Source organism: Pteropus medius, unplaced genomic scaffold (genome assembly GCF_902729225.1).
Source record: "Pteropus medius unplaced genomic scaffold, Ma_sr-lr_union100, whole genome shotgun sequence".
Taxonomy (NCBI): Eukaryota; Metazoa; Chordata; class Mammalia; order Chiroptera; family Pteropodidae; genus Pteropus; species Pteropus medius.
The window spans coordinates 10,733,192-10,760,524 of NW_024349798.1; the positions used below are offsets into that span (position 1 = coordinate 10,733,192).

General features: G+C 47.1%; 1 protein-coding gene across 2 annotated transcripts in view; it reads right to left on the reverse strand.

The window, feature by feature from the left end:
* Positions 1-27,333, reverse strand: part of TEKT5 (tektin 5) — a 46,799-nt gene that overhangs the window by 18,616 nt on the left and 850 nt on the right. Inside the window, exons 2-6 of one of the 2 annotated variants that reach the window (XM_039885321.1) lie at positions 13,486-14,619; positions 10,216-10,299; positions 9,560-9,630; positions 4,919-5,062; positions 890-1,112 (exon numbers count right to left, since the gene is read on the reverse strand). In XM_039885321.1, the coding sequence (XP_039741255.1) occupies positions 890-1,112; positions 4,919-5,062; positions 9,560-9,630; positions 10,216-10,299; positions 13,486-14,061 (1,098 nt within the window). In that variant the 5' untranslated portion in view covers positions 14,062-14,619. Of the gene's footprint in view, positions 1-889; positions 1,113-4,918; positions 5,063-9,559; positions 9,631-10,215; positions 10,300-13,485; positions 14,620-27,333 lie in introns of those variants that run through there. The other variant, XM_039885322.1, reaches the window with a different exon arrangement.

The window sequence follows — 27,333 nt, forward strand, 5'->3', positions numbered from 1 at the left end:
ACCCTGAACGTGCCCAATCTCGTCTGATCTCGAAAGCTAAGCAGGGTCTACTTGGATGGCAGACCACCTAGGAATACCAGATGCCGTAGGTGTTTAAAACAAAAAAAAAAAGGTAGGTAAAACACAACAATTCAAAAGTCATCATTGTAGATTTCTTTCATTCATCGCACAAAGACTTAAAGAGTGTCTTCTGTGTGCCAGGCGATTCACTAAGCAGTGGGGTACGAGGTTGAGTAGGAGTGACGCTCTAACACCCAGCAGCCTCTCTAAATTTATACTGAGCAGAGAGGATAAACTCCACATGGAGAGGACTCCCCCAGAGGTGTGAAACAGCATGACCCATTGGAATAAGGGAGGAGTGAAAAGGGCACCTTGGAATAAGGGAGTAGCAGGAGATAGTGATGGAATTAAGCAGTTGTTTTCACTTCTCAAATTAAAAAGTATCCTATCCCTCAACAGCGGGTCTTGATGCTGCTGAAGGCTTTGAAGGTCAAAAGGTCACATTTTCAAAGACGCTGATGTGGGCAGAGAAGATCTGCTCAGAGCCAGTATCTGGGGCTCCTATACCCACACCCACCCTCTCTGGTCACACACAGCCACGTGACCGTCAGATGGGCGTGAAGGGCCCTGGGGGCCATCGACAGCTTTTTGGATGCAGTGGTGACAGCCAGGCCAAGCTCCAAGCTCCACTATCCAGTAAACAAGGAAGATTTACCCCTACGTGTTGCTCTCATCCTCCCATGATGCTTGGGCTGGACAAGGTATAGACTATAAGATGAAAGCGGCATTTTAGCTGCAGGGCTGGGCCGGCGGCTTGATCAGATGCTGCTGAGACCATAGGGAGAAAGTGAGGGTGACAGTGGTCCTCAGGTACACACTGCTCACTGACCTTAGCCAGCTGTGTCTGCAGCTTGTTCTTGACGTCCATCACCTCAGAGATGCGAGCTTTGAAGGCCAGATTGGTGTTAGTAAACTGCTTCCACATCTGATTGGACAAGGACTCGAAGAGGTTCTCGGCCTCCTCCCGCAGCCGGATGGAGTTGGCCCGCATGTTCTGCGAGTGCCTGATGTTGTCGTTACTGAACTTGGCCCAGGTCTCGGGCACGGAGATCCTGCCAGAGGCACAAAGGCAAACTTAATCAGGGCTTTGTGGCTGGCCTAGAGATGTCCAAATCCAGGGTTTCTCAGCCTTGGTACTCTTGACATTTGGGTGGGGACATTCTTGGCTGTGGGGACTAACCTGTGCACTGGAGGATGTTTAGCAGCTTCCCGGGCCTCTACTCACCAGATGTAAATAGCAATCGACTCTTCAACTGTGACAACCAAAAATGTCTCTAGACATTGGCAAATGTCCCTTGGGGGAGGCACAATGGCCCTCAGCTAAGAACCACTGGGTTGATCCAACAGCCTCATTTTACAGGTGAGGCCCCTGCAGCCTAGAGGAGAGCAGCTGACTTCCTGATGGGCCCTCGGTGAGCTGTCGGAGATGAGAGAGTCCCCGAAAAGCTCTTTTCCACAACACTTCCTCCACCACCATCAACAAAAACACAGACAGAGCGCATGATGCTGGCTGTGCAGTCCCTTCGACTCTGGGATGAGCATGTGGCCACGCTACTTGCACTGACTTATTTGCTCAACGAGCGTTCTTGGAACACATACCACATGCCGAGCCACGTTCTGGGCACTTGGGCCTGAGCCATGAACAAGAGCGTCAACATCCCTGTCCTCATGGTGACAAACTTCCAGTGGAGGGAGACAGACAATAAAAAAAAAAAAGATGTTTACACATGGTGTTATATGCTATGAAGGAATTTAGAAGCAGGATGCTGAGAGAGAGACAAATGGAGCAGGCCATTATGTGTCAGTCAGGCTTGCAGGAGGAAAGAAATGGAATTTATATTCAACAGTGTTGAGGTGCTCATGGATTAGCAATTGCACAAAACTGTCACCACCCCAGCTGAAAAGGACAGGAGGAGAGGGACAGGTAGGAAAGAGGAGCCCTGGGAGATCACAGGGAGGGAGAGAGGAAGGGAGGGAAAGGAAGGAAGATAAACCCCCAACATCTTTCTCTTCCTGCCCGCCCTCTGTCTCCCGCTGGCGTCCCTCCTCTTGGCTGAACCCAACTGGAAACCAGATGGCAAACGGCCAGAAAGGCGGTCTGCAAAGGGCAGGCAGCCTCTACTCCGGCAGGCAGCTAAGGAATGGATCTAGGGGACAAATGAGGGCACAGGCTACATCAGAGAGGGCAGGCGGGGAAGGCTTCTCCGAGGCAGTGACTTAAGGGATGATAATAGAAAGTTCTTCCTGCAGGTATGTAAATTCCTGCAAAAAGCAACCAACAAGCAAAAGTTTCCTCCTCTGGGAAGCCTTGGAGAAGGAGGGATTCGCATTTCTTTGAGCTGGCTTCAGTTCCTGGGTAAACCAGACTAAATCACTTTTCAAGGTCTTTTTTAGCCAGGAAGTCTCCAGTTCTTAAATAAAGCTGATTTGTATTCTCAGACAGTAGGAAAAAAGAGACTGAAATTTCTGAAATAGAAGTCTCTTTTCAGATGTTTTAAAGCACATTTAGATTGCACGGTGAATAGAAATTCTTTAAAAACATATAATGCGTGGTTTTTTGTCTGGCTTTTGCAGGAGTTAAAATCAAGCAATAAACAGGGGTCTCAGGTTTTTGAAGATGAGAGTGGGCACTGCGTCTGATCTGGAGCTTTCATCCGACAAAAGACCTGAGGCTCAGAGAGGTGAAGTGTTTTTTCCAAGGTCACACAGCTATGCACCATCAAATGATGAAGGAGGAGGCACCAAGGACAGCAGATAGGGACCGGCAGATATACCCTGTTGCTGAATGGGGCACTGACAATGTCATGAGCAGCAACCTCTCAGCCCTCGCCCTCGTCTGGAGCAGACAGCTGAGCTCAGCAGAGAAAATAACTGGCTTAATCACATTCTCCTTGGGGGGAATTTGCCAGAGGGCAGAGACGGCAGGCTTTGGTGAGGAAGCAGGAAGGCGCTGTGACAAAACACACAGCCCTCGAGCCAAGTGGGCTCAGATCAAGGCTCTGCTACTCTGCTGTGTGAGTTTGGGCCAGTCGCTTCACCTCTCTGAGCCTTAGTCTCCTCATGGTAAAATGACGAATAGTAATGGTGCCTATCCCTGGGGGTTGTTGAGCGACTAAATGTGAAACCTCTATAATGGTACATGACAATAGTAAGCCCTTGATAAATGTTTATTATTCATGAGATGCTGCGTGTAAAGATCTTAGCACAGTGCCTAGGACATAGCAAACATCAGGTAAAAGTCATCCACTATCATCATCACCACCGCCACCACCATCATCAGTTAATCCACGGCAACGAGAACTGCGGTGAACAGACATTGCAATTCAAAGCCTCCAAATGTCCTTTAAGCTGCCCAGACATAGCTCTACTTTAAGAAAACCTCAAATAAAAGCCCTGAGCTAACACATCTGGGGAGCGATTAGTCACCACAAACAGCAGTGGAGGCACTGGCTAAGGGACTTTAAATATCAGGCCCCCTCCACCGAGCATGGGAGTTGGGGTCTCCGCTAGCCAACCTGGCTGCCGGGTTTTGGGGAGGCATCTGTGTGGGGCAGGAACCCTCGAGACTTCTTGTTCAGATGGGCAGCTGTGAATGAAGGCACTGAGACCCCTGAAGTCCTGCTCACCTTGCCAGCGCATGAGGGAATCAACCTTGTCAGGAAAAGAAAGGTCCCTGGGAGTTGTCACTGCTGGGAACCCCAAGGACCCTCTCGACACATCCATATTTACTAAGATCCAGAAAATGACTCAGAGTGCAGCTAAGAAACTCCTTTCCTTCCTCCTTCTCTCTCCCCTCCCTCCCTTCCTTCATCCTTCTTTTCCTCCCTTCCCCCTCTCATTCATTCTTTCATTCAACAAATATTTATTACACACCTACTACGTGCCAGACACCATCCTATGTGCTACAGACTTTTTTAAAAGGGACCAAGACAGACACCACCCTCTGGCTGTACCTGGAGCATCTCTCTCTCTGGCCCTCGAACTATCAATTGCGAAAGCATGCTAGTTCTTTATGAAAGTTCAGGGCTACTGTGACTTGCCCATGGCAGTGCCAGGAATACAGAAGGCACCTACCGCAGAGCTACTGTGACGAGAAAATGAGGGCATACAGCAAGCGCTCAATAAACATCAGCCGTTGTCATCCCCCTACACGAGGCTTCGTGCTCAGCAGTTCACACGCCTACTTTTTTATACCCACTCTGGTAGGGCACTATTATTATCCCAATGGTATCGATGAAGAAACAGGGGCCCAGAGGGATTATGTAATTTCTCCCAAATATTAGTATAGAAGCTGGATCTGAAGTCGGGCAGCCTGGCTCTAGAATCCTCTCTTAATCCACTGTCAGCACCGGTGGACAGCGCTGGGCCCTCCCAATCAAACTTGAATTCCTCTTCCCTCTGGGGACAGCCATTCTGTCGTGGAATTCCCAGCTGAGGTGCCCCAGCACATCCTGGCCCCAGCAGCAGTGGCCGTATGCCCCTCGCTGAGCCAACTGCTTGCTCTGTCTTGCTGGAATTTGAATCTTGGGCAAAGCAGGGCAGGAATGGAAACATGGTGGTGCTCTGACAAAGCAGCTGACTAGCTCCCACTTCCTGGTTCATTCGAGCTGCCAGAACTGTCCCCTCCAGCCTTCCTCGAGTCTGTGGCTCCCTGCAGCCTTCCAGTAAATTCCATCTGGTCTTAAGCTTTTTAGCCAGAATTGGATGCTGTGGCTTGTGACTGAGGATCCCCATTCAACCACACCGCCTCTCACTTGACTGGTGCGTGTTGCCCCTTTAACGCTGCCTGGCAAGAGCAGACTCAGACACCCCACTCTCATCGGCATGGCCAGATGGGGACCGGGAGCCCAGTACTCACGTGCCATCAACCTTCTCCATGCCATGGAAGAAGCTAATGCAGTCCGACGTGTTCCTCAGGTTGAAGCACTTCTCGTCGATAAACTGGGCCGAGTTTTTGTCCTCGAGATCCCTCTCCAGAGCGTGCTGAGCATCTCGGTTATCCCTGGGGGTTGGGAGGGTAGACAAGGATTTTTCCCTGGATTGTGCACTGATCCAGAATCTCTCACCCAAGATCACAGGGGAGGTTGGTGCAGAGCCATTGCTCCAAGGCAAGTCTCTGGACTCCCAGGAGGGTGCTCTGTCCATCGCAGTGTCTCCTCTGCCCCTTCCCACCTTGATGCTCCCACCACATACCCAGGGGCCTCTCCGCAATCCCTCACCCTTCCCCCAATCCAAGCAGACCTACTATCATTCAGAGCAGAGGTGGGCAAACATTTACTGTAAAGGGTCAAATACTAACTAATTTTGGCTTTGTGGGTCATATGGTCTCTGTAGCAACTACTCAGCTACGCAGGAAAGCAGTCACAGACAATATGTAAATGAATATATGTGGCTGCATTCCAATAAAACTTTATTTATAAAAACAAGTGGCGGGCCAGATTTGGCGCTCCAGCTGAATTTTTCCAACTGATTTAGAAGATACAAATTTACACTTTGGACAAAGCCTAGTATTGATTTAAATCAGTTCACAAATCATTTGCCTCACCCGATACCTAGGACACAGGGAAAAGACATGAATAAAATGCAGCCACTTACCTTCAAGTCACTCACAGATTTGCGTAAATAAATATAATAAAACTACATATGGTACAGAATGGGAAGAGTGCAGGTTTGTAAAGGATACAGAGTAACATATAAGAGAAATCCATGACCTCAGAGTGAGGGGGTGGTCAGGGAAGGCTTCCTGGGGAGGTGTCTGGGCTGGGTTTTCCTAATCATAGGAGTACACTTATGGACAGAGTTGGGTGAGGGGGAGATGAGAATTTCAAGCTGAGGACACTACATGTGCAAGAACAGAGGAGCTAGAGACACTCAGGTGTTTAGGGACCTACGAGCATCTCTTGGAGGCTGGACAAATCAGGGGCTGGGTAGAGTGGGAGACTGGGCAGAGGTGAGCAGAGGATTTGGGGTGGGGCCAGGATCTGAACCTTCAGGGCTGGTATCTTCGCTCAGAAGCTGAGACTTAAAGGCCACTGTTTGCCAAACTCTAGCCATTGGAGAATCACCTTCATGATTCCTGTCACGTTCCCAATTTACCTATACTATTATTTACTTGCTATTTTTTTTTTATTAAGTCACTTTTAAAATATAAAAAAGTGTATTTTAAAAGGAAAATTTCAAGCAGGTTCGGGCCTGGTTAGTACTTAGTTGGGAGACCACCTAGGAAGACCAGGTGCTGTAGGTGTAAAATATAAAAAATAAGAGATCGTAAGGTGACAAGGTCCTTGCAATCTGTGAGGTCAACCAAGGGTCGCCTAAATAAATAAATAAATAAATAAATAAATAAAAGGAGAATCTCCACCACTGTCTTTAAAGGAAAACCAATAATTCTTTCTGTGAATAGGTCACCTCAAACATAAATGCTAAGTAAGTACTAACAAAATCCTAGCTAGAATGCACTGTCTCTAGAAGTGCATTCGAAGCCTGAACCTTCATTCGAAGCCTGAACCTTTTTCTGTTTCCCTCTTGATTAAGAAAAGATTAGTCAGTGTTAAAAACACATGGGCATCAATCCGGACTTTCACCTTAAAACGCTTAGAAGAAGTGAAAGAGCCCAGAGAGGTTACCAACGCAAGTGGAGCACGTCTCCCATGGGTCTCTTCCCCTTCTGCACCCTCTCATTCTCTTCTTCTCCCCCTCTGTCTCTTAGCTTGTCTCTCTGTCTCGGTCTCTATCTCCTTCTGCCTCAACTTCCTTGGTTTCTCTCTGTCCTAAGGCCTCTGCGTGTGTGTCTCTGTCTTCCTTGTCTTCTCTATCTTTTTGCCACTTTATTTTTCTGCTACAGATACTGGGGCTGATGAGGGATTTCAAACGGGCCAGGAAATGAAATCCTGATGGTGGGCCCCCACCTATCAGGATGCTCATGGGGTCGTGTTGGGACAGGAGGAGCACTCCTGGAGTCCTCGGGGCCTTCCAAATTGGCAGAGCCATGGAGACATGGGGCCCTGTCTTGCCTAACAAACTGGAATGTGAAGAAAGACCAGAATGTAGAAAAGAAACATGCCAGAGCATCAGAGGGGAACCTGGGGCCTCAGAATCCCTGCTTAGCCGGTTCAGCCTCCCGGCCCTCACTAATGAGGTCTGGGGCGAGACGGGACAGCCCCAGTCTCCCTTCCTTGTCCCATGGTGGAGAGCCCGGCCACTGCCAAGGCTCACCAGGCTGCTGCCCCACCAGGAAAAGCCAGAACTTGGCTCTTGCCCCGTCAGAAAGAGCCTTTTCTGCATTGTTAGGGCGCCTGGCGAGGTGAAGACATGGTCCTGCCCAGATGGGGGCCCCAGGCCTCACCCAGAAAACCACAAGGCAACAGCCCAGGCCTGTCCATGCCAGAGTGGCCACGTGAGCAGGTCAGCAGCAGAGCCTTCCCACAGAGCCAAGACACACCGAGTTCTGCCCGCTAATGAGGCTCTGGCCAGGTCTAGATTAATTAGGCCGCCCCGGCAGCAGGAGCTGCCTCCCTGCAAGGTGACAAGCATCCTCTGCTAAGTGGGCCAGGGCCCAAGTTCAAATAGCCTCCATCCAGGGTGACTTGGCCTCTGGTCCTGCAAAGGGAAATGTCCTCTGCACTCGCCCCCGTTCACTCCCCCACACTCTCTGCCTCAGCGGCTTCATCTCTCTCAGCATCTATCCCAGCATCTCCGTCTCTCTTTTCTTCTTTCTGTGTATCTGTCCTTCTCTATCTCCATCTTTCTCTGTCTGTCACTCACCTCTTGATTTATCTTTGCCGGGAGCATCTGTCTGTCTCTCTCTGTCCCTCTGTGTCCCTCTGTCTCTCTGCTCCCTGTCTCTCTGTTTATCACTTCATGTCCTCCTTTTTCTGTCTCTCTCTCCCTCTAATGTCACTGCTTATTCTCTTATTCTCTGACAGGACTTTCTCCGTCTGTCCCAGTCTCTCTGGTTCTCCCAATCCCCCCACCTCTTCCTCTACCGCCTGGGCTTGCACAAGCAACCTCCTCGCCGACAGTTCCAGAATGTCTCTTCCAGGGTCCAGCTCCCCAATTTCAAGTCTGGGCTTTTTTTTTTCACTCTGCTGGCTCCAACTGTCTCATTCCCCAAACTTCAGCCCTCCTGTCACCCTAACGCCGAGTTTTGTCCCAGCCCTACATCAACCGCAAATGGGAAAGCATTCTCCCTCACAAAAATAGTGATCATAAAAATAAGGAGAGGAAAAATACAATAAAGACATCTCCCTGCCCAAACTTTTTTGTTTAAATATAAGTATTTAAAGTTTTTAAAAAGCAAATTAATTTACAGACCAATATTAGGCCAACAATAGTCCAAATGGTAGGTGGACTCGTCAGAAATCAGGGCAGAGGCACACGAAGGATGGAATCCGACCCTGCTTTCATCCCTTCAGCTGTCCTTCAACCACTGCTGTATTTGGGCCTCATTTGGGGCACCTCCACCTCTGAAGTCTCCCTGGGTCCTCTCAATTCGTCTGGCCCTGACCGCGCCCTCTGGTCTGCAGGTAGCTTTTCAACACTTCCCTGGATGCTGTATGGTCTTGGCTGATTCTCTCCTATCCCTGTCACCCAATTCTCATTGCCTCAGTGGAGCTGAGTCACGGTCGTGTGCTGGGGGAGGGGCGGGGAGACTACTGTTTCAGGAGTACAGCAAGCTAGGGCACCAACCCCCAGAGCCTATTTACAAGCTGTCTGGACCCTCATCATTTCCTCTGGGCTGCCCGGGTACCTCACACAGTGAGAAGGCCAGGTTGCCGGCCCGCCTCTTGCTGTCTCTATCTAAGTGAATGAAGAGAAGCCAGGAAAGCGTGTCTTACAAGAGTTAAAAGCAAGTGTCCAGCTCAAGGGCCAGGCAGGAAGGCTGCCTGTGGGAGAGCTGGGGGCCAAGGGATGAGCTGTGTGCCCCAAACCCTGTTAAAACTCAAGCCTCCCTTGAATTATGGAGGATGCTCCTGCCTTGTCATGATACCAGTTACATAATCTTCTAAGAGCTAAAAGCTGATTCCTTTTGAAGACTCTTGGCTGAGGCACCCACCAGCTCCCCTCTGGAGATGCCCCGGCCCCTCAACTGGATGCTTAATGCCTCCCAATCTCTGCTGCTTCCCCAGGTTCAGAACTCAGATGAGGAAGCCACAGACAAAGAGGGGTCTCAGAAAGTCCAATTTCTTTTGCCGAGGCCCTTATTGCAAACGAGAAGAACCAGTCAGTGATGTGCTGGGTCATGGAAATCAATGGGTACATCTCAGTAACGTCATACATGTAGACTGAAATCAGCCATGGCGGTAGCATTTACACCACTGCAACTGGCAAATGCTACAAATCAGAATTTTTTTTTCTTTCCTGGGGAGCTGGCTGTTAAACACTTACCAGCATACCACTGACCAAAAGAACCACCTAGAGCCAGGGGGTCATCTGGCTTGCCCTCCAAAACCTGAGGGACCCAAAGTAAATGTCAAGAGGGAGAGAAAGCAGCCCTTACCGCATCTGGATTTCAATTCTTTGAGCTAGTTTTCTCATTTGTTCTTGGCAACATTTTAGCAAATCTACCTCCTGCAATGAAAAATATCAGAGAGAGGGTGCCCCTTAGAAACTCGGTATCCTGTCGCCCAGGCCAGCACCCCCACTCCTTGCCTCTCACCACCCACCCTCACCCCACAAGGTAAAGTGTCCATTTCCTGCCTCAGCCCACATGATCCCAAGACCAGACAGCTAAGGGTCGATGGTGGAGGTGCCACATTCTTTGCCCACTTTCTTCTCTAATTATATACTTCAAGATTAAAAGAAAATCTAGCACCTACTATGTGCCAAGTACTCATTGATAGGTAATTTTATCATTAAATATGCATATGAAGTGGTACAGTGTGTGACATACAGTAGGTGCTCAATAAACACTAGCTTTTGGTATTATTTCTTGAAATTATGATGATAGTGCCCATTTTGGAGATGAAAAGACTGAGAGTCAAATGACCTCCTTACTCCCTGTTCCTAATCTGCAATGTAGGCCTCCACCCAGGGATTTTGAGCCCTGACTTTCCATGGGGTGAAACACGTGACTTCTGCTCCTGAAAAGTCAGAAAGTTCTCTGACTCCTCCCTCCTCCCTCGGGGACCTGGGCAGACCTAGGAGGCACCTTACCTGGATAAGGTTTTTCTCCACGTTGTCGTGGACCAAATCGATCCCGATCCTTTTCTCTCGATGGTATAGACACTCCAGGGCCACCTGTAGGGAGCAGCAGGAAATCGTGCGTTTTCCCCGCAGTCGAACGTAGACTCTGAGTGGTGGGTCTCACATCTATCTTGGTCATGATCTTTTTTATGCCCGGGAAACTTGGAGGCTTCACATGGCCTCCTCGCTGTGCATCTGGGTGGCTTTCAGCCTCCCCTACTCCCTTATGGGAGGAGCTGTGGGAGTCCATGACTGCAGATGGGTATAATACTGCTACATATCTCATTGGTTTGCTGTATAGGTTAAGTCCACTTGGCAAGTGTAAAGCTCTCAAAATACTGTCAATAAATATTATCTACGAATACACAGTTAACCCTTGAACAACATGGGTTTGTACTGTGTGGTTCCAGCTACATGTGGATTTTTTTTCAATCAATACTGTGAATATAATTTCCTTTCCCTTATGATTTTCTTAACATTTTCTTTAGCTTACTTTACTGTAAGAATATAGAATATAATACATATAACACAAAAAGTATGTGTTAATCAACTGTTTGTGTTATCAATAAGGCTTCCAGTCAACAGTAGGCTGTATTAGCAGTTAAGTTTGGGGGAAGTGAAAAGTTATATGTGGATTTTTGACTGTGTGGGTGGTTGGTGCCCCCAATGCCCACATGTCCAGGAGTCAACTAGATGTGAAAACCCCTTTTTAGAGATCTGTAAATGGGGTGGCAGCTTTGGAAAGTGACCAGGGCCAAGACCCAGGCAACCCTGCCCCATCGCCTGTCCTGCAGACATGAGCAGGCAGAACAGAAGAGAGAAGCGGCAGCTCGGGGGAGCTCCTGCAATAGGACACTGAGACTGGGGACTGGGCTGCTGGCCTGTGATGTCACAAAGAGCAGTGGGAGTGAGAAGGCAGCAGGGGAGCAGGACGCGGTGCTGTTGGGATGCCAGTGCATCTGGGGACTCGGGAAGGAGAGGGATCCGTTGACTCCACAATAATTTCCTGAGCCCCTTCTCTGTGTCACCCTCAGTCCAGGTACCGGGGATTCAGCAATGAACTAAACGGACGGCCCTGCTGTGATGGGGTTCCCCCCGAAGGGAGAGAGCATGCACAAGGAAACACACAAAGACGCTCGACCATTTCTGACTGTGATAAGGGCTGTGATGAAAACAGTCGAGGCAATGCGGGGGTGGGATGGGAAGTAAGGTGTTGGGGTGGTCAGGAAGGACTTCAAGGAGGTGACACTGAGACCTGAGTCACGAGAAGCGGCAGAGCCTAATGAGAACAATGCACCAGAAAGAGGGAAGAGCAGCTGCAAAGTCTAGAGGGGGGCGGGCAGGGGGAAGGTTGTGGGGGGCGTGGAGTTGGCAGGAAGCCACTGGGGTGGGCATGGAGAAGCGAGGCTGGGGTGTCGGCAGCGGGCTGGTCCATGCAGGGCTAGGTAAGGGCTGTGACCGGGGCTTAGGTGATAGCTAGGGTGCATTAGGAAGCCTCTGTGGGGGTTTAGAGGGGGAGTGGGGGCACTCAGTTTAATATTTAAAATCATCCCTCTGGCTGCAGTCTGGAAAATGCGTTGGAGAAGGAGCAGGAGTGGGAGGCCCGGAGGGAGGCAGTCACCTCTGTCCAGGAAGAGGCGCCTGGACTGAGGTGGGAGCCCTGGAGATGGAAAGAAGTGGATGCAACTGAGATGTCTCCGGCCCCTGTGCCAGGGGCCACGTGTGCTGGGCAGAGCTGGGTTTTCCAGACAGGCCGGGGGAGTGAGAGGCGAGTGGGAGAGGAGCACGTGGATTTGCAATGTTGCCCAGGGTCTTTGAGCAGCAGCCCTGCCCACTCTCATCTCAGGGGAGCAATCTGGGAACACAGGGAAACGGAGGTATCTGCACCCCCACCACCATAATGGTCGGAACGAGTGCCATGTCCCAGGGCATCTGGAGGCAGGCCCTCTCCAACAGGAATGCCCACAGTTGACATAGAGCAGACACAGCTGCAGGAGATCTCCAGGCAGGGGGTTCTGAGTCCCCACATGCTCCAGAGGAGGGCTAAACATCATCCCATGTGGTCAAGATCAGCAGGAGGCAGATATTGCCAGTTCCTTACCCAAAGTCCAGGACTCAGACAGACACACTCACTGACCCAGACTCCTTTGCAGCCAGGGAGCTCAGATGAGTTCTGGCAAATAGGCTAAAAATGGTATCACATGATGCATCTTCTGGAAAACTGTTATTTCCCCATAAAAAGGGACTAATACAGTTGGCACATTTGCCCTTTGCCCTACCCTCATCTTCCTGCCTCAAACAAGAATATTAAAATGCGCCCTGCAGGGAGGAGCCTGCAATGTAAGATATGAAACCTCCTGCAAACAGTAGGACAATGGCCACAAGCTAAGGATGGCTGAGCAGCAAATCAGGAGCCTGGCTCCCTTCTGGCATCAAGTGGAGGCTGCAGGAGCCTGATCTGCTTCTCTCTAGAATTCTCAATAGGACAGAAAGAGAAATTCCTATTTGGTTGAGCCACTGTAGTCAAATATCAGTCTACATGCAGCCAAAAGCCATCATCACTGACCCAGGACGTGATGGTGACGGGAGGCTGCGAGACCAAGGAAGTGTCAAGAATGTTCACATTCGAGTATTTACTCATTTATTCAACAAATACTTCTTGAGTGCCTACTATGTGCCACACGCTGTGCTGGGCTGGGAAGACATTCAAGACACGGGCCTAGCCAGCAGGCAGACAGCACAGCTGCCACTCATCAAGGACCACCACAGACCCACCGGCCTCACAGCCCAGTATCGGTCTTGAACACATTGGTGACAAAGCAGACAAAAATCCCTGCCCTCATGGCACCTATGTTCTAGTGTGGGGAGCAGAGCAGTAAATAAATAAATATGCAAATTATAGAGGATGTTAGCAGATGTTAAAGGCTTCAGGGAAAAACAAAGCAGTTATTCTAAGTGTGCCCTGTAAAGACCAGCACACTCAGGCAGGCACACGCACGCTTGTAAAGTCTCGATGAAATGCTTGTAATTTTGATGTAACCCCAGGGAGAAAAAGAAATTCCATGAACTGATCATCCTGAGCTGACTACGATTATATTTTTTACCTTAAAAACTGATTATAGAGGATGATGCAGCTCAGGCCAACCTGCAAAGTGCCTGTCACCATGATCTCCTCTGAAGGGAAGTGTGCAGGGCTGCAGCACAGCGGCCACCACGCCCGTGTCCCCACCCCACACTCACCTGCAGCGGACAGTTCGCCTCCTCGGCCGCGCACTCCAGCCGCTTCTTCACCATGTCCATGCTACAGTTCTCATTCAGAAGCCTCTCCAGCTCGTAGCTGAGCTCAGACTTCCAGAAACCGATGTCCGACAGCCTCTGGCCCAGGTTCCGACAGGTCCCCTGCTGCATCTGCTGTGTCAGCTGGTCCTTGTCCTGCATGAGCCGCATGGAGTCCCCCATCAGCCGGCCGGCCCACAGCCGCGAGGCCTCGGCCCCGCGTATCTGCAGCTGGTTGGACTGGTCCCAGTCACGGGGGCTATAGCGACAGAAGAGCGCTGAGCGGAGCGAAGGCAGGACGGTGGGCGGCCTCAGGGCGCTGTGGCACGTGGCTCGGTCGTCCTGGCAGGTCTGTGTGTTGGAGACCCTGTAGAAGAGGCTGGGTCTCCATGAGTGGAGGTAGCGGTACCCAGGCAAGTAATAGGGCTGGTAACATTCCTGGATTTCTGGGGCCGGCACGGCCGGCGGCAGCGCAGTGAAGTCACAGGTTTTCCTGGGACCACAGTAATCAGCAGTCTGAGTGGTTCCAAGAAACTCCATCTTCTCCCATCAGCCCCGCACAGGCAAAACTCTGCCTCCGGGGGCCCAGGCAAGGGAAGGGGCTTCTCTGAGGGACTGGCAGGACCTCTATGACTTGGCACTGTTGTCATAAAGCCTGGGGGACGGAGCTTTCCTGGGGCCCTTGCTCACTTTAAGGGCAGCTGGGGCCACATCGTCCCAATCGAAACACACAAAAAATCAACAAAGTGAATATGAGTTTCTCAGTCCACAGAGCTGGAGGCATCAAAAGAATGGCATTTGTCTACTTTTCTATAACGATCAAATCTCCCTTTCCAGACCTAACTCTGCCGATGGAAGAAAATTTAACATAGTCTGCTCAGTAAATGCAACGAGTTCAGGGCCAGTTTGATCAAGATTAGTCGTTTTCCTTCTATCTTGGTCCCCAAGATGGCTCCGAAGTGGTACATCCACAGCATGGAATACTACTCAGCAGTCAAAAGGAGATTCAGCCGTGGGCGAATCTCAAATGTGTTCAGCTAGGTGGAAGCAGCTAGACTCAAAAGGTCACATCCTGTGTGATTCCATCTAGATGACATTCTGGAAAAGGCAGATCCATGTGGACAGAAGACAGATCAGTGGTTGCCGGGTGGGGGTGGGGAAGCTGACTACAAGGGAGCACGAGAAGGTTTGGAGATGATGATAATACCATTCTTTATCTGAATGTGGTGGGGGTTACACAACTATCTGTATTTGTCAAAACCCACAGAACTCTCCATTAGAAAAGGTGGCTTCTACTGTATGTAAATTATACTTTGATAAGCCTGGCATTAATAAAGGAGGGAACTGTGAGTTACGAGACAGAGACCATGTCTATCTAGCTCACCATGAAGTCCCAATACACCACTGAAGGAATGAACGGGCATCTAAAATGAAAGTTTTATTATTCCAGAAAAAGCATTCACCCCTCTGTTCTATACCGGTATATTTATTCCATCAAGAAACTTCCCTCTCTCTTTGTCTCGTGGGAGTAGCAACGAAATCTCAAGGTAAAAAACAAGAAGGGTGCTTGATTTGTGGGGCCTTTCCCCTCTTTTGACATGGGAAAGAGAAGACTCCGACCCTCGAATGGTCCTTGTGAGCAGAGTGTGATGGTCAATGGGAATTTTCTCCCCAATGGGCTAAAACCAGAACTGAAAAATGGAGTGGGTACGAGAGGACCAAGACAGAGAGAAATAATACTTTTAAGCACTTTCCTTAGACCTTACGCTTTACATATACTCCTTTATTTAATTTCCACAGTGAGCCTCTAAAGAAACCTTGACACACTCGTCTCAGGGCGAGGAGAGAAATCAGGGTGGGATCTGGACCCCGCTCTGCGCCTGCAACTTCACCTCGCAGGACCCTTTGAGATGAGACATCCCACATGGGGAGGGGAATGACTGCACACTGAGAGCAGCTGAGAAATGGACCAAAAAGTTTCAAGGTTATTTTTTAAGCACTAAATGTTCACGGTAAAAATAATGCGAGCAATATCTAAGGGCATACAGTAAAACTTAGACTTTCTCAACACCGCTAGCTACTTTCAATCTCCTTAGCTATAACTAATATTGTCAGATTTGGGTATTTTTCAGACATTCCATGCATACACAAACATACATAAATCTAAATCTTTTTTTTTTTTTAACATAAATGATAAATGCCATATACGCCATTTCCCACATAACCGTAACTCTTGGGCAGCATTTCATTTTGGTACATAAATCTCTTTCTTTTAGTAGCTGTGTGGTCCTCCATTACATGGAGGTACCATTATTTATTTGACCTTTCTCTCTGACTGGGCATCTGAGCTGTAGTCCGTCTTTTGCTGTTACAAATACTGTTTCAATAACTGTCCTCCCACGTGCATTTCCTCACTTAAAGTCAAGTTAATGGAGGTAGTTTTCGCACGGTGCAATTTACCCTCTCGGCACACGGTCTTACAAGTTCTGACACACACACACGGACGCCGCCACCATCACCGAGACGAGGACCTCGCGATCGGCTGGGAGGTTCCTCTGTGCTCCTCCCTCTGCCCCCGCCCAGGCCACCGTCAATGGGCACTCTGTCCCCACAGAATGCCGTATAAACAGGATAATGTAGCATGCAGTCTCATGAGCCCAGTCTCTCCCTTAGCATAATGCTAGATGCAAACAGTACCCTTCCGCATACATTTCTGGGCATGTCTGAGCATAACTTATAGAAGTTACGAGATGGAAGCACATGTATGTTTTGCCTTGAAAGCTCTCCCCATCCTGGGGGCCTCCAGGTACATACTTTATTATTAGATGCATTTTTATGTGCATGTATATTGTCCTGAAGTTTTTCCCATCCTGTGGGTCTTTGGCAGGAGAGGCCAGGGCTGTCCTTAGACCCTGGTGATGGCCTCCGATTCAGATACTGAGGGACAGTAGTAAGGGGCGGCAATGCCTGCCTGTTTGCCTTGGCCAGGAGCCTGCTGCTATAGGTGTGGGGGGCTCAGACATGAACATCAAGACCCCCTTCCCAGCGTCAGCTACAGGGTTGCTGTGGAAGGGGGCAGAACCTGAGAAAAACCCAGAGGCTGGTAAAATAAGTCCCTTGGTGACTTCCAGCGTGGACAGCTTGAAGCCGGCTGGAAACCCCTGTGGCCTCGCTCACCTGTGCTCAGGTCGCTTGCCTAAATGATCTGGGGAAATGAGCAAGGACCAACCCCACTGAAAGTCAGTCTGCCACAAAGTGAAACTGTCACCAGAGAAACTAATCCGTCTGCCGTCCAGCCCTTTGGGGCTCTGGCCTGATTTTCCTAAGTAAGGTAGGGCTTCCTGAAGAAAAGGACGGATCTCAAAGTCCAAATGTTTGACTATGGCCGACATAAAGAGCATCCAAACCTGTAGAGAATTTTTATAAGAATTTATTTGTGCCAAACTGACGACATTGCTGGGAAGCAAGGCATCAAATGCTCTGGAGAATGACAATTTTGCAGTTTCTTTTACATATTTGGAATTAGGGAGGGAACAGAAGGAAGAGGACAGGAAGGTGGGAGAAAGCAAGGCAGAGACTGGATGACAGGACAGTTAACAAGAGTACGTGCTCTCTTGAGGGTGGTTCTGCTTCAGAGGGGTCTGAAAAAGAGGATAACTCTGGCATATCAAAGGTGTGTTAACCTAGATGCACAGGAGCAATGCATAAGTCTTGCTTAAGACAAAGATAAACCTTTCACTAAAGAAGTTCCAGGCCTGGGGCGTGACCACCCGGCGTGACCACCCACCATGACCAGTTAGGAATTTCTGATCAGATCACCCTGTGAGGTTCCTTTCGGTTAGATTTATTATAATGAACCTTTTTCGTCCAAACTATATATATATTTACAGTATATACATATTCACTATTTACATATGCACATATATATGTACCGTCACACACGAATATACATATGCACATATATATGAATATGTGATATATATTCATATATATACATATATATATAATACATATATACATATGTGACCCATGCATTTTTTCCTGCTGTAAAGAAAGAGAAGACGACTCTACATCAGGGGTGGAAAGCTGGGGAGAGGGCTGATACAAACGAATCTGTTTTCTCAGACTTGTTAAGTACTTGTCCTTCCACTTCAGCCTGTTTACAAAAATGTCAGTCGCTGAGTGGGTGACCATTGGTTGTGGGGCTCCTGTGGCCAGGAAGGCTGCACATAGGAATCTGGTTAATGCTGTCCAAGCAGAGGGGGCCTTTCCCTCAAGTGGAGTCCCAGCTTCGCCCCCTCTCCCAGTCTGGAAAACAGGGGTCACCGTGTCACCCTCAGAGGAAGCTGTGAGAATCAAATAAGGGCACAGCAAGGTACTTAGCACGCAGCAGGTGTTCACAATTGTGACTGGTACCGTTGTTGTTATTATACTAGACTTTGCCACATTCTTTCATTTTTATCCTTGGATAACACTTGGAGGTAGGTAGGCATTGCTCGCTCCCTCATTTTACAGGGGAGGCTCAGAGGGGTGGCTTTGTTTGCCCAAGGGCACACAGCCACCCTCCGGAAGTGGCTTGGGAAACACCCTCTCTGTTTCCAGTGGGGTAAAGGAGAGCCAGGTAAAAATCCCGAATGTACTTCCAATGGGGCTGGCAGGGAGCTCTGAGAACAGCCCAGTGAGGTTGAGTTTCTATTTTTCCCCAACATTATAAACAATTTTTAAAATGCAGTGGTTTTCAAACACATTCTCTGATGTAGAAGGTTGTCTTCAAATAAACTCTCCTCTAGAAGCAAGATGCGTGACACAAGGAGCCCCGAGGTGCCCTGGCTGGAGGGAGCAGAGGTGGGGGGCACTTCCCCATGAGTTCCTAGGGCTCTATGGAGCTCAGTCGGAGCCCCTCATTTAGTCTACCCTCTCCCCATTTCAAAAGTGAAGGTACCTAGCCAGGAACTGGAAATCTAGACTCCACGTCCAGGTTTTCTGAGGTCAGACTAAACGTTAGAGGTATGGTTTGACAGTTATAATAATCGAAAGGCATTCATTTAAATTCAGAATCATGTGCTGTGGGCGAGTGTGGGTGTATTAGCTTCCTATGGCTGCTGTCACAAAGCACCACAAGTTAGTGACTTAAAACGACACAGACTTATTCTCAAAAGAGACACAGGGGGCTCAAATCAAGGTGCAGGCAGGGCTGATTCCTTCTGGAGGCTCCAGCGGGAGAATCCGTTTCCTCGCCTTTCCAGTTCCAGGCCGCTGGCCAATTCTGGCTCAAAGGCCCTGCCTCCATCTGCAAACCCAACAGCGCAGCACCTTCTCCTCTGATCCTCCTGCCTCCTCCTTATAAGACCCTTCGGAGCACATGAGACCCACCCAGATAATCCAGGATAATACCCTGTCTGGAGATCCTTAACTTAATCACACTCGCAAAGCCCCCTTTGCCATGCGAGGTGACCTACCCACAGGTTCTGGGCATTAGGACGTGGACATCTCTTGGGGACAGTTATTCAGTTCATCACAGTGAGCAATATGAAAGGATGCCGGGCAGTAAGAAAGTCAGGCATGAGTACTGAGCTGTGGATTGTCCCAAATCGGAAGACACTCAGTGGTTGGAGGGGGCAGACTGGAGCATCTCCTGAATCACTGCTTTCCCCAAGGTTTCTTGAATTTATAATGCATTTATTTTAAGTCTTCAAAAGCAATACTCTGTCTCACCCAGACTTATGTTCACATCTAGTCCTCCTGATCTGTGCCTCTCATGTGTTAATGTGCTCTCAACTGACCTGGGGAGCATGCGAAAATGCAGACTCTGACTGAGAAGGGCTGGGAGTGGCTGGAGATAGTGCATGTCTTACAAGCTCCCAGGTGAGGCTGGTCATGCCCTACCTGGAGTAGCAAGGCCCTGAGCTAAGTTCTACAAGGGAAAGGACCATGTTTGATTTTCCTCATCACTGTATCCACAGTACTTAGAAGAGAACCTGGAACATAGTAGGTGCACAATTTGGGTCTGCTGAATGAATGAAAAAATTGATGGATGGTTGGGTGGGTGGGGTGGATTTGGATGGAAGGATGGACAGATAGATGGATGAATGGAGATTAGTGGGTGGTGGGTGGGTGTTTGGGTGGATGGATGGATGGATGGATGAAGTGAGTGAACTTCAAATGCCATTAAATGAGAAAGATAAATCAAAAACAGCTGGCCACAGCTCAGCGAAAGAGAAATAGTAAAACCTGACAACTCAGTCCAGAAAACTAAAAGAATCAACTTCTAAAAATTCAGAAAATGAAAATACTAAAAGCATGGGCCTTGGAGTATATAATCTTTGTATTTGTCAATTGTATCAAAACTAAAAAAACTAACCAGGAACATAATCATTCTGGAAATGTTGTAGAGAGGAGGGTGTTGAAAGAATCACCTACTCTGGGTGTCAAATACATTAGGCACATCACTGGTTAGAGGCCCCTCCTCCACCACTCCAGGACTTTATTCCATGCTGACAGAAAGCACATTCCCTGTCTGACATCTCGGTGGGAAGTGGGGCAGGGGAGGCTGGGGAGATGGGAGGCCTGACTGACCTCCTCCCCCAGCTCCGCCTCCCACACCGTGGGACCCCAGCCGGCACTGCACTGACCCAATTTTACTGCAGTCTCTGCCCGCAGGAAAGATATAGATATAGCGGCCAGACTTCCGTGGCTGTGAAGGGCCGGCTCTACGACTGTGAATTCAGCGCGAACCCCATCAGTCTGCAGGAGAGAGGCATGGAGACTGTCTTAGGTGACGCCAGAGCAGCGCTGCCTGATAGAACTTTCTTGGCAGCGATGAAACTGACTCAAGTCAGCAAGCGTTCCTTGGGTGCCCCCTGTGGGTAGGCAGGAATCTTTCACCTGTGCCTTCCTGGAAGCCAAATCTGTGACTGGAGGTGGCTCCAAGCAGTGCTTAGAAAACCAGCAAAACAGGGACATAAGTAGGAGAGACAGAAAATCCAGAAAAAAATCTGCTTTCAATTTAGCATCCATATCGGTTTGTATTATTCAAAAACAAATTGTATTTTACAATAAAGCATTTTTTTTTCACTTTGAATTTCAGAAGCTATCTTTTTGGTGCTTAGAGCACTGGTCTTGACTGGTATGCAATGACTCGGCAACGTTTCTGGAACTCTCCCTGCAGATGCTTACATACATGTGGGCTAAGATGCATGCACATCTGTGTTCATTGCCATATTGGTTGTAGCAGTGAAAAAAAAGTAGAACTATGCAAATGTCCCTCAGTACTGGCTAGCTAAATAAAATATGCAACACCTATTCTATGGGATACTCTGCAGCATAAAAAAATAGATCTGTACTTGCTGATAAGAAAAGATTTCTAAGATATAAGTGAAGAAAGCAAGATATAAAACAGTTTAGATGTTATGATATCACTTACACAGATATGTATGTAACTGTATACAGTGGTCCCTCAGCATCCACTGGGGGTTGGTTCCAGGACCTGCTTCAGACCCCCAAAATGGTAGATATTCAAGCCCCTTACATAAAATGGCGTAGTATTTGCATATAACCTATGCACATCCTCCCATGTACTTATACACCTCTAGAGTACTTATAATACCTACTATAATGTAAATGCTACATACACACTTGTTATACTGTTATTGTTTAGGAAACAATGACGAGAGAAAAATCTATATGTATTCAGTATAGACACAACCAGCAGAGGTTTAACTACATAGAACACGTCAGCATGAATGGAACTTTTTTCCTGAATATTTTCAATCCAAGGCTGGTTGAGTCCTCAGATGTGGAACCAGGTGGATTCAGGGGGCCCAGGTGGATTCTGGATGGACACACAGGAACCAGTGCCAGAGTGATTAGCTCTGGGTGAGGGAGGGAGCGGAAAGAGGGGCACAGAGGGAGATTTGCTTTATGCTTAAGCTTTCCATACTGATACATATATAATTTCATTTCTTAGTATATATGTATAGCAATATCTAGCATATATAGTGTAATTTGTAACACAAATACGTAACCTAATAGGACTTCCACTTCTGGATAATAGGGATTGTCTGTACCCTCCCATCTGAAACAACTCAAAAAACACTGAAAATATATAAAACAATGATTTTCAAGACACTGGACATCAGACCATGAAGGACAGTGACCCCTGAGAGATGAGAAACAGATGAGGTGAGTCCTATGATCGCCCCAGCTCACCGCCTAGGCAGTTCCTAGGCCATGGTACAGGGAGGGGGCGCTTCTTTACTTAAGGAGACAGAGCTGGGCAGGCCTGAAAGACGCAGGGAAGAGGAGAGCGCTACCCAGCGAGAGCTCTGGAGATTTGCAGATGGGTCCCATCAGCCCAGCAGGATGGGTGCCCACCTGTAAGGAAAACACCTGGGCTGGGGAAAGACCTCCGCAGAAGGATTAGAGGGAACAACCCCCTGTGCTCCCGTGAAGCTGGGAGCAGTCCCCCGTCCCGCCAGCCACAGCAGAGACCTTCACACTTTGTGCAGCATTGAGTCCTATACCCAGAAGGGTTTTGTCTCAATTAGGGGAACAGTAGCCCCAGACTTAACACCACACTCAACAACCTGCTCAACAAAGCTGAAAAGCAAGACCCTAAAAGATAAAAATGATTCCAGTCCATTAACCGTATCCCAGAAAAAAAAAGATCAAGAATATTTATAAAACTACGAAAATTTTCGGCACTCAAATAAAATTCACAATGTCTGGCATCCAATAAAAAATGATCAGGTATGCAAAGGAACAGGAAAATACAACCTATAATGGCGGAGGGTGGGGCGGGGCAGTGGCAGGCGGAGATCAAGCAACTGAAACCGAACCAGAAATGACACAGAACAGAACTGGTGGATATGGACATCTAGAAAGTTATTACAACTGCATTCTGTGTGTTCAAGAGTCTAGAGGAAAAATTGGACACGTTAAATGGAAACATGGAAGATTCTCTCTCTCTCTCTCTCTCTCTCTCTTCTCTCTCTTCTCTCACACACACACACACACACACACACACACACACAGACTCCTGAACTGAACTTGCAGAGATGAAAACTACACGAGATAGAATTAAAGACATGTTTTAGTCAGCTCAGGCTGCCATAATAAAGCACCACAGACGGGTGGCTTATAAATAACAGAAATCCGTTTCTCACAGTTCTGGATGCTGGAAGTCCCAGATCAAGGGTGACAGCATGTTTGGGTTCTGGTGAGGTCTCTCTTGCTGGCTTATAGACAGCTACCTTTCTTAGTGTCCTCAAATGGCCTTCCCCGCCAGGAGAGACAGCAAGCTCTCTGGTGTCTCTCCTTATAAGGGCACGGATCCCATCGTGACACCTCACCCTCATGACCTCACCTAACCCTAACCACCTCCCTAAAGCCCACCTCCAGTACCATCACTTGGAGGTTAGGGCCTCAACACATGAATTTGGGGGCGGGTCAGGGGGGAGGGGTCCTTTCAGTCCATAACGAGGCAGACTACACTTTGCAGAAAAAAAGATTAGTGAAGTTGAAGACATTGAACACATGGCAATAGAAAGTATCCAAACTTAAACAGACAGAAAAAAGACTGAAAAAAACAATTATAAATATTGCTGAGAGAAATTTAGAAGGATCTAGAGAGATATGTCATGTGTGTGAACTAGAAGACTCCTATGGTCAAAATATCAGTTCTCCCCAAAATGAAGGTTAGATTCGATGCAAACCCAATCAAAATCCCAACAGGCTCTTTTTTGGGCAGAAATTAATAAACTGACTCTAAAATTCATATGGAAATTCAAAAGTCCTAGAAGCAAAAATCAATTTTGAAAAGAAAAACAAAGTTGTAGGATTCAGACATTATGACTTCAAGACTTATTATAAAGCTACTGTTTGGTACTGGCATAAATATAGACAAAGATCAATAGAACAGAAAAAAATCCAGAAACGTACACATATATTCATGGTCAACTGGTTTCCAACAAAGGTACACAGTCGTTTCTGTGGAGAAATGATAGTCTTTTCAACAAATGATGCTGGACCAATGGGACATCCATATATAAAAAAATGAATTTCAACCCATACCTTGCATCGTATATAAAAAATGACCTACAAAAATTAACTTCAGATTGGTCATAGACTTAAATTTAAGTCTAAAACTATAAAGATTCTAAAAGGAAACATAGCAGAAAATCTTTGTTAGGCAAAGATTTTGATAGGATATCAAAAACGCAACACATAAAAGAAAAAAATTGATAAATTGAACCTTATCAAAATTAAGAATGGCTCTTCAAAACACATTCTTAAGAGAATGAAAAGACAGGCCACAAACTAGGAGAATATATTTGCCTAACATATAATTGATAAAAGACTTGTATCCAGAACATATACAGTATTTTCAAAACTCAATAATAAAACAAACAACCAAAGAAATCTTTTTTAAATGACTTACGATTTGAAGAGACAATTCCAGAAAGAAGATAGGCTGATGGCAAATGAGCATACGAAAAGAAGTTCGACATAATTACTAAGTAGGGAAACGCAAAGTAAAACCACATTAGGACACCAGTATGCACCTATTAGAATGTCAGAGACCCAAAGGTCTGGCTGAACCCGCTGGTGGCAGAGCACTCGGAGCAGCCGAAATCCACATCCACAGCAGGCAGAGCACGACCACTTTGGCAAACAGTTTGGCAGTTTCCCACCATCCCGCTCCTAGGTATTTAGTCCAGGGAAATGAAAGTACATGTCATTTCGAAGACTTGTCCAACGATATTTATAGCCGCTTGCTTTGTGAATTCCCCAAACTGGAAGCCATCTAAAAGACCATCCACAGGCAAACGGATGAATAAGTTGTGGTATAACACGACAATGAAATACTATGCAGCAACCAGAGGAAATAAACTTCATGCATGCGACGTCATGGGTGGATATAAAATAAATACGCTGAGAGAAAGAAGCCAGGTGTAAAGGAGCACATACTGTAAGTTTCCATTTCTATAAAATTCTAGAAAATCCAAGCCAATCTATAAAGACAAGAAACATCACTGATTGCCTGAGAATGGTGTCGGGAAAGTTTGCAAATGTCACGAGGAAACTTTGTGGGGTGACACATGTGTTCACTATCTTGATTGTGGTGATGGTTTCAATAAAGCTAGTTAAGAAACAAACTAATAATTGCAAACAGCTACACAGGGCTCAAATGAGCCAGGCACTTAAAAAACGGCTTTACTCATATTAACTTATTTAATCCTCCCATCAATAACCCTTCGAGGCAGTTAATATTACTGCCATTTTACAGAGGATTAAACTGAGTTATGAAGAAAAGATGGAAAGCTGGTGAAAGATAGAGCTCAGACTTGAATGCAGACACCTGGTGTTCTTAACCAACATTAGTTTCTCTGTATATAATGTTATTTTTCGACTCAATTACACATTAAGTGCCTGTGGTGTATATAGATAGTTCTTTGTTAGATATTTTTGCTGGATGCAAGGGAAGAGGTAGAAAATTCTCTACTCTTAAACTTAAAATATCCCTCCCACCATTTGCTACTTGTTCATTTGTAAGGAAAGAGTGCTATCTAGTGGTGAAATGCAGAATCACATGTGCCTTCTGTTTTCACCATCTGCAGGTGTTTAAAATGCTCCTGTATTGCTGAATCAGCATTTAAATTTTTAACAAGTTTGACCCAGGTGCTAGTCTTGTTTCATCCGCTATTCTGCATGTGATTTGGGGCAACTTTCCCTATCTAGGTCTCAGTTCCCCCATCTGTAAATAAGGGTGCAGGATCTCATCTCTCTAACAGCCACCTAAACAACCCTATGAACTGTACAGGTAGACTTCGCTTTATTGCACTTCGCTTTATTGCCTTGACAGGTGTTGCGTTTTTTACTAATGGAAGGCAAGACCCTCCACAAGGAAAAGGATCATGACACTTTATTTCAATCCTCGCTTTATTACAGTGGTCTGGAACTGAACATGCAATGTCTCCAAAGTATGTCTGTATTGGAGCTTTGCTCTCTGGATTTTCTGTGCTTGGTGCTTTGTATGAATTATTTCCACAATAACCTCACGGGAAATTGCTTTTGTTATCCCCCTTTTACACACTGGCAAAAAAAAAAAAAAGGCTAGAGACATGAGGTGATCTGCCCAATGTTTTCAGCTCCAAAGGACTGGAGTCTGGATTTGAACATGTGTTGTCTGACTTCAGAGCATGAGGTGTAAACACCTGTGTTATCTGCCCTGAGTTTTTGAAACTTGCCATGATATTGTGCTTTATGATGAGAAACATATTTTTCTGTGCCATTCCTGGCACAGAGCTCTTAAATCCTTGGAATTTCCCAGGCGTTTTATGAATGATAAAGGTGTTTCTTGTTAGGTTAATGAGGCAACTTTTGGACCTTACTTAAGAATGGGGGCTGGTTGCCACGGGAGCCAACCATGTGATTAGAGGGTTAGAATAATCAGTCTCACCCAACCCTGATCTCTGGGGAGGGGAGAGGACTTGGGGTTTGAACCAATCACCAATGGCCAATCATTTAATCCACCAGGCCTGTGTAATGAAGCCTCCATAAAAACCCAAAGGATGGAGTTCAGAGAGCTTCCCGGTTGGTGAATATTACGAGGATGCTGAGAGGGTAGCCCGTGCAGAGAGAACATGAAAGTTCCATGCCCTATCCCCATACCTTGCCCTATGTATCTCTTCCATCTGGCTGTTCCTGAGTAATATCCTCTTATCATAAACCAGTAATCAAGTAAGTAAAATGTTTCTGAGTTTCGTGAGCTGCATTAGTAAATTAATCGAACCCAAATACAAGGAGGAGGTCATGGGAACCTCTGACTTAGAGCCAGCCCGTCAGAAGCACAACCCGGACTCGCAACTGATGTCTGAAGTCCAAGGAGGGGTTCTTGGAACTCCCCCAATCTAGAGCTGGTTGGTCAAAATCACAAGTGGCAACCTGGGTTTTCAACTGGTGTCTGAAGTAGGGGGTGGGAAAGCAGTCTCGTGGGACTGAGCCCTTAACCATTGGAACCTGATGCTATCTCTGGGTAAACAGTGTCAGTTGAACTGTGAGACACCCAACTGAGTTCCTTGGAGAAATGGCTGTAACAAGAAAAGTAGGAGAGCCTGGAATATCTTATGTCAGAAAGTAAGAAAAGTGCTCAAAGAAGTTGGATTGGTGTCCAAAACACAGGAGTTGGCTTGAAGAGGCTTTGCTGGCCAATTCTGCATGAGAGGGGGTAAAAACTGACCAGGAAGAATAATGATAATGTATTATAAAAAATAATTTAAAAAATCCACAAATCCATAGTGACTCTCAAAAAAGTGGGGGGCGGAGGGAGCTCCTATTTACAGAGAGATGCCGGTTAGTAAACAGAGATAATGGGTAATGATGAGTTGAGAAAAGCACAATTTTGCAAACACTGAAATAACTAATTCAGGCAAGAATGATACTAAAACCACTGAGTGAAATGTTGATGTACATGATCTCAACAAATCACTCCAGGGATTTTTTTCATTACAAATAGAAAAGAGCACCAGTCATTGGTGAAACAGGGTAGACATCATGTTTACCAAGTGATCAAGTGTCACTTACCAATGTTAAAAACAAGACAACAGGCCCCAAATGGAGTCGCTTATGATAAGCCCCACACCACCACCAAGACTTAATTACAGTTTCAGCCTCTCTCAGAAATGGCATCTTAAACCATTCAGAAATCACCTGGTCAGCACTGGTGAAGTCATCTGCTGGAAAGAGCCTTGCCATCCCTAAATGAAAGTGACCTTGCCACAATCAATCCACTTTTTGCTAGTATAAATATCT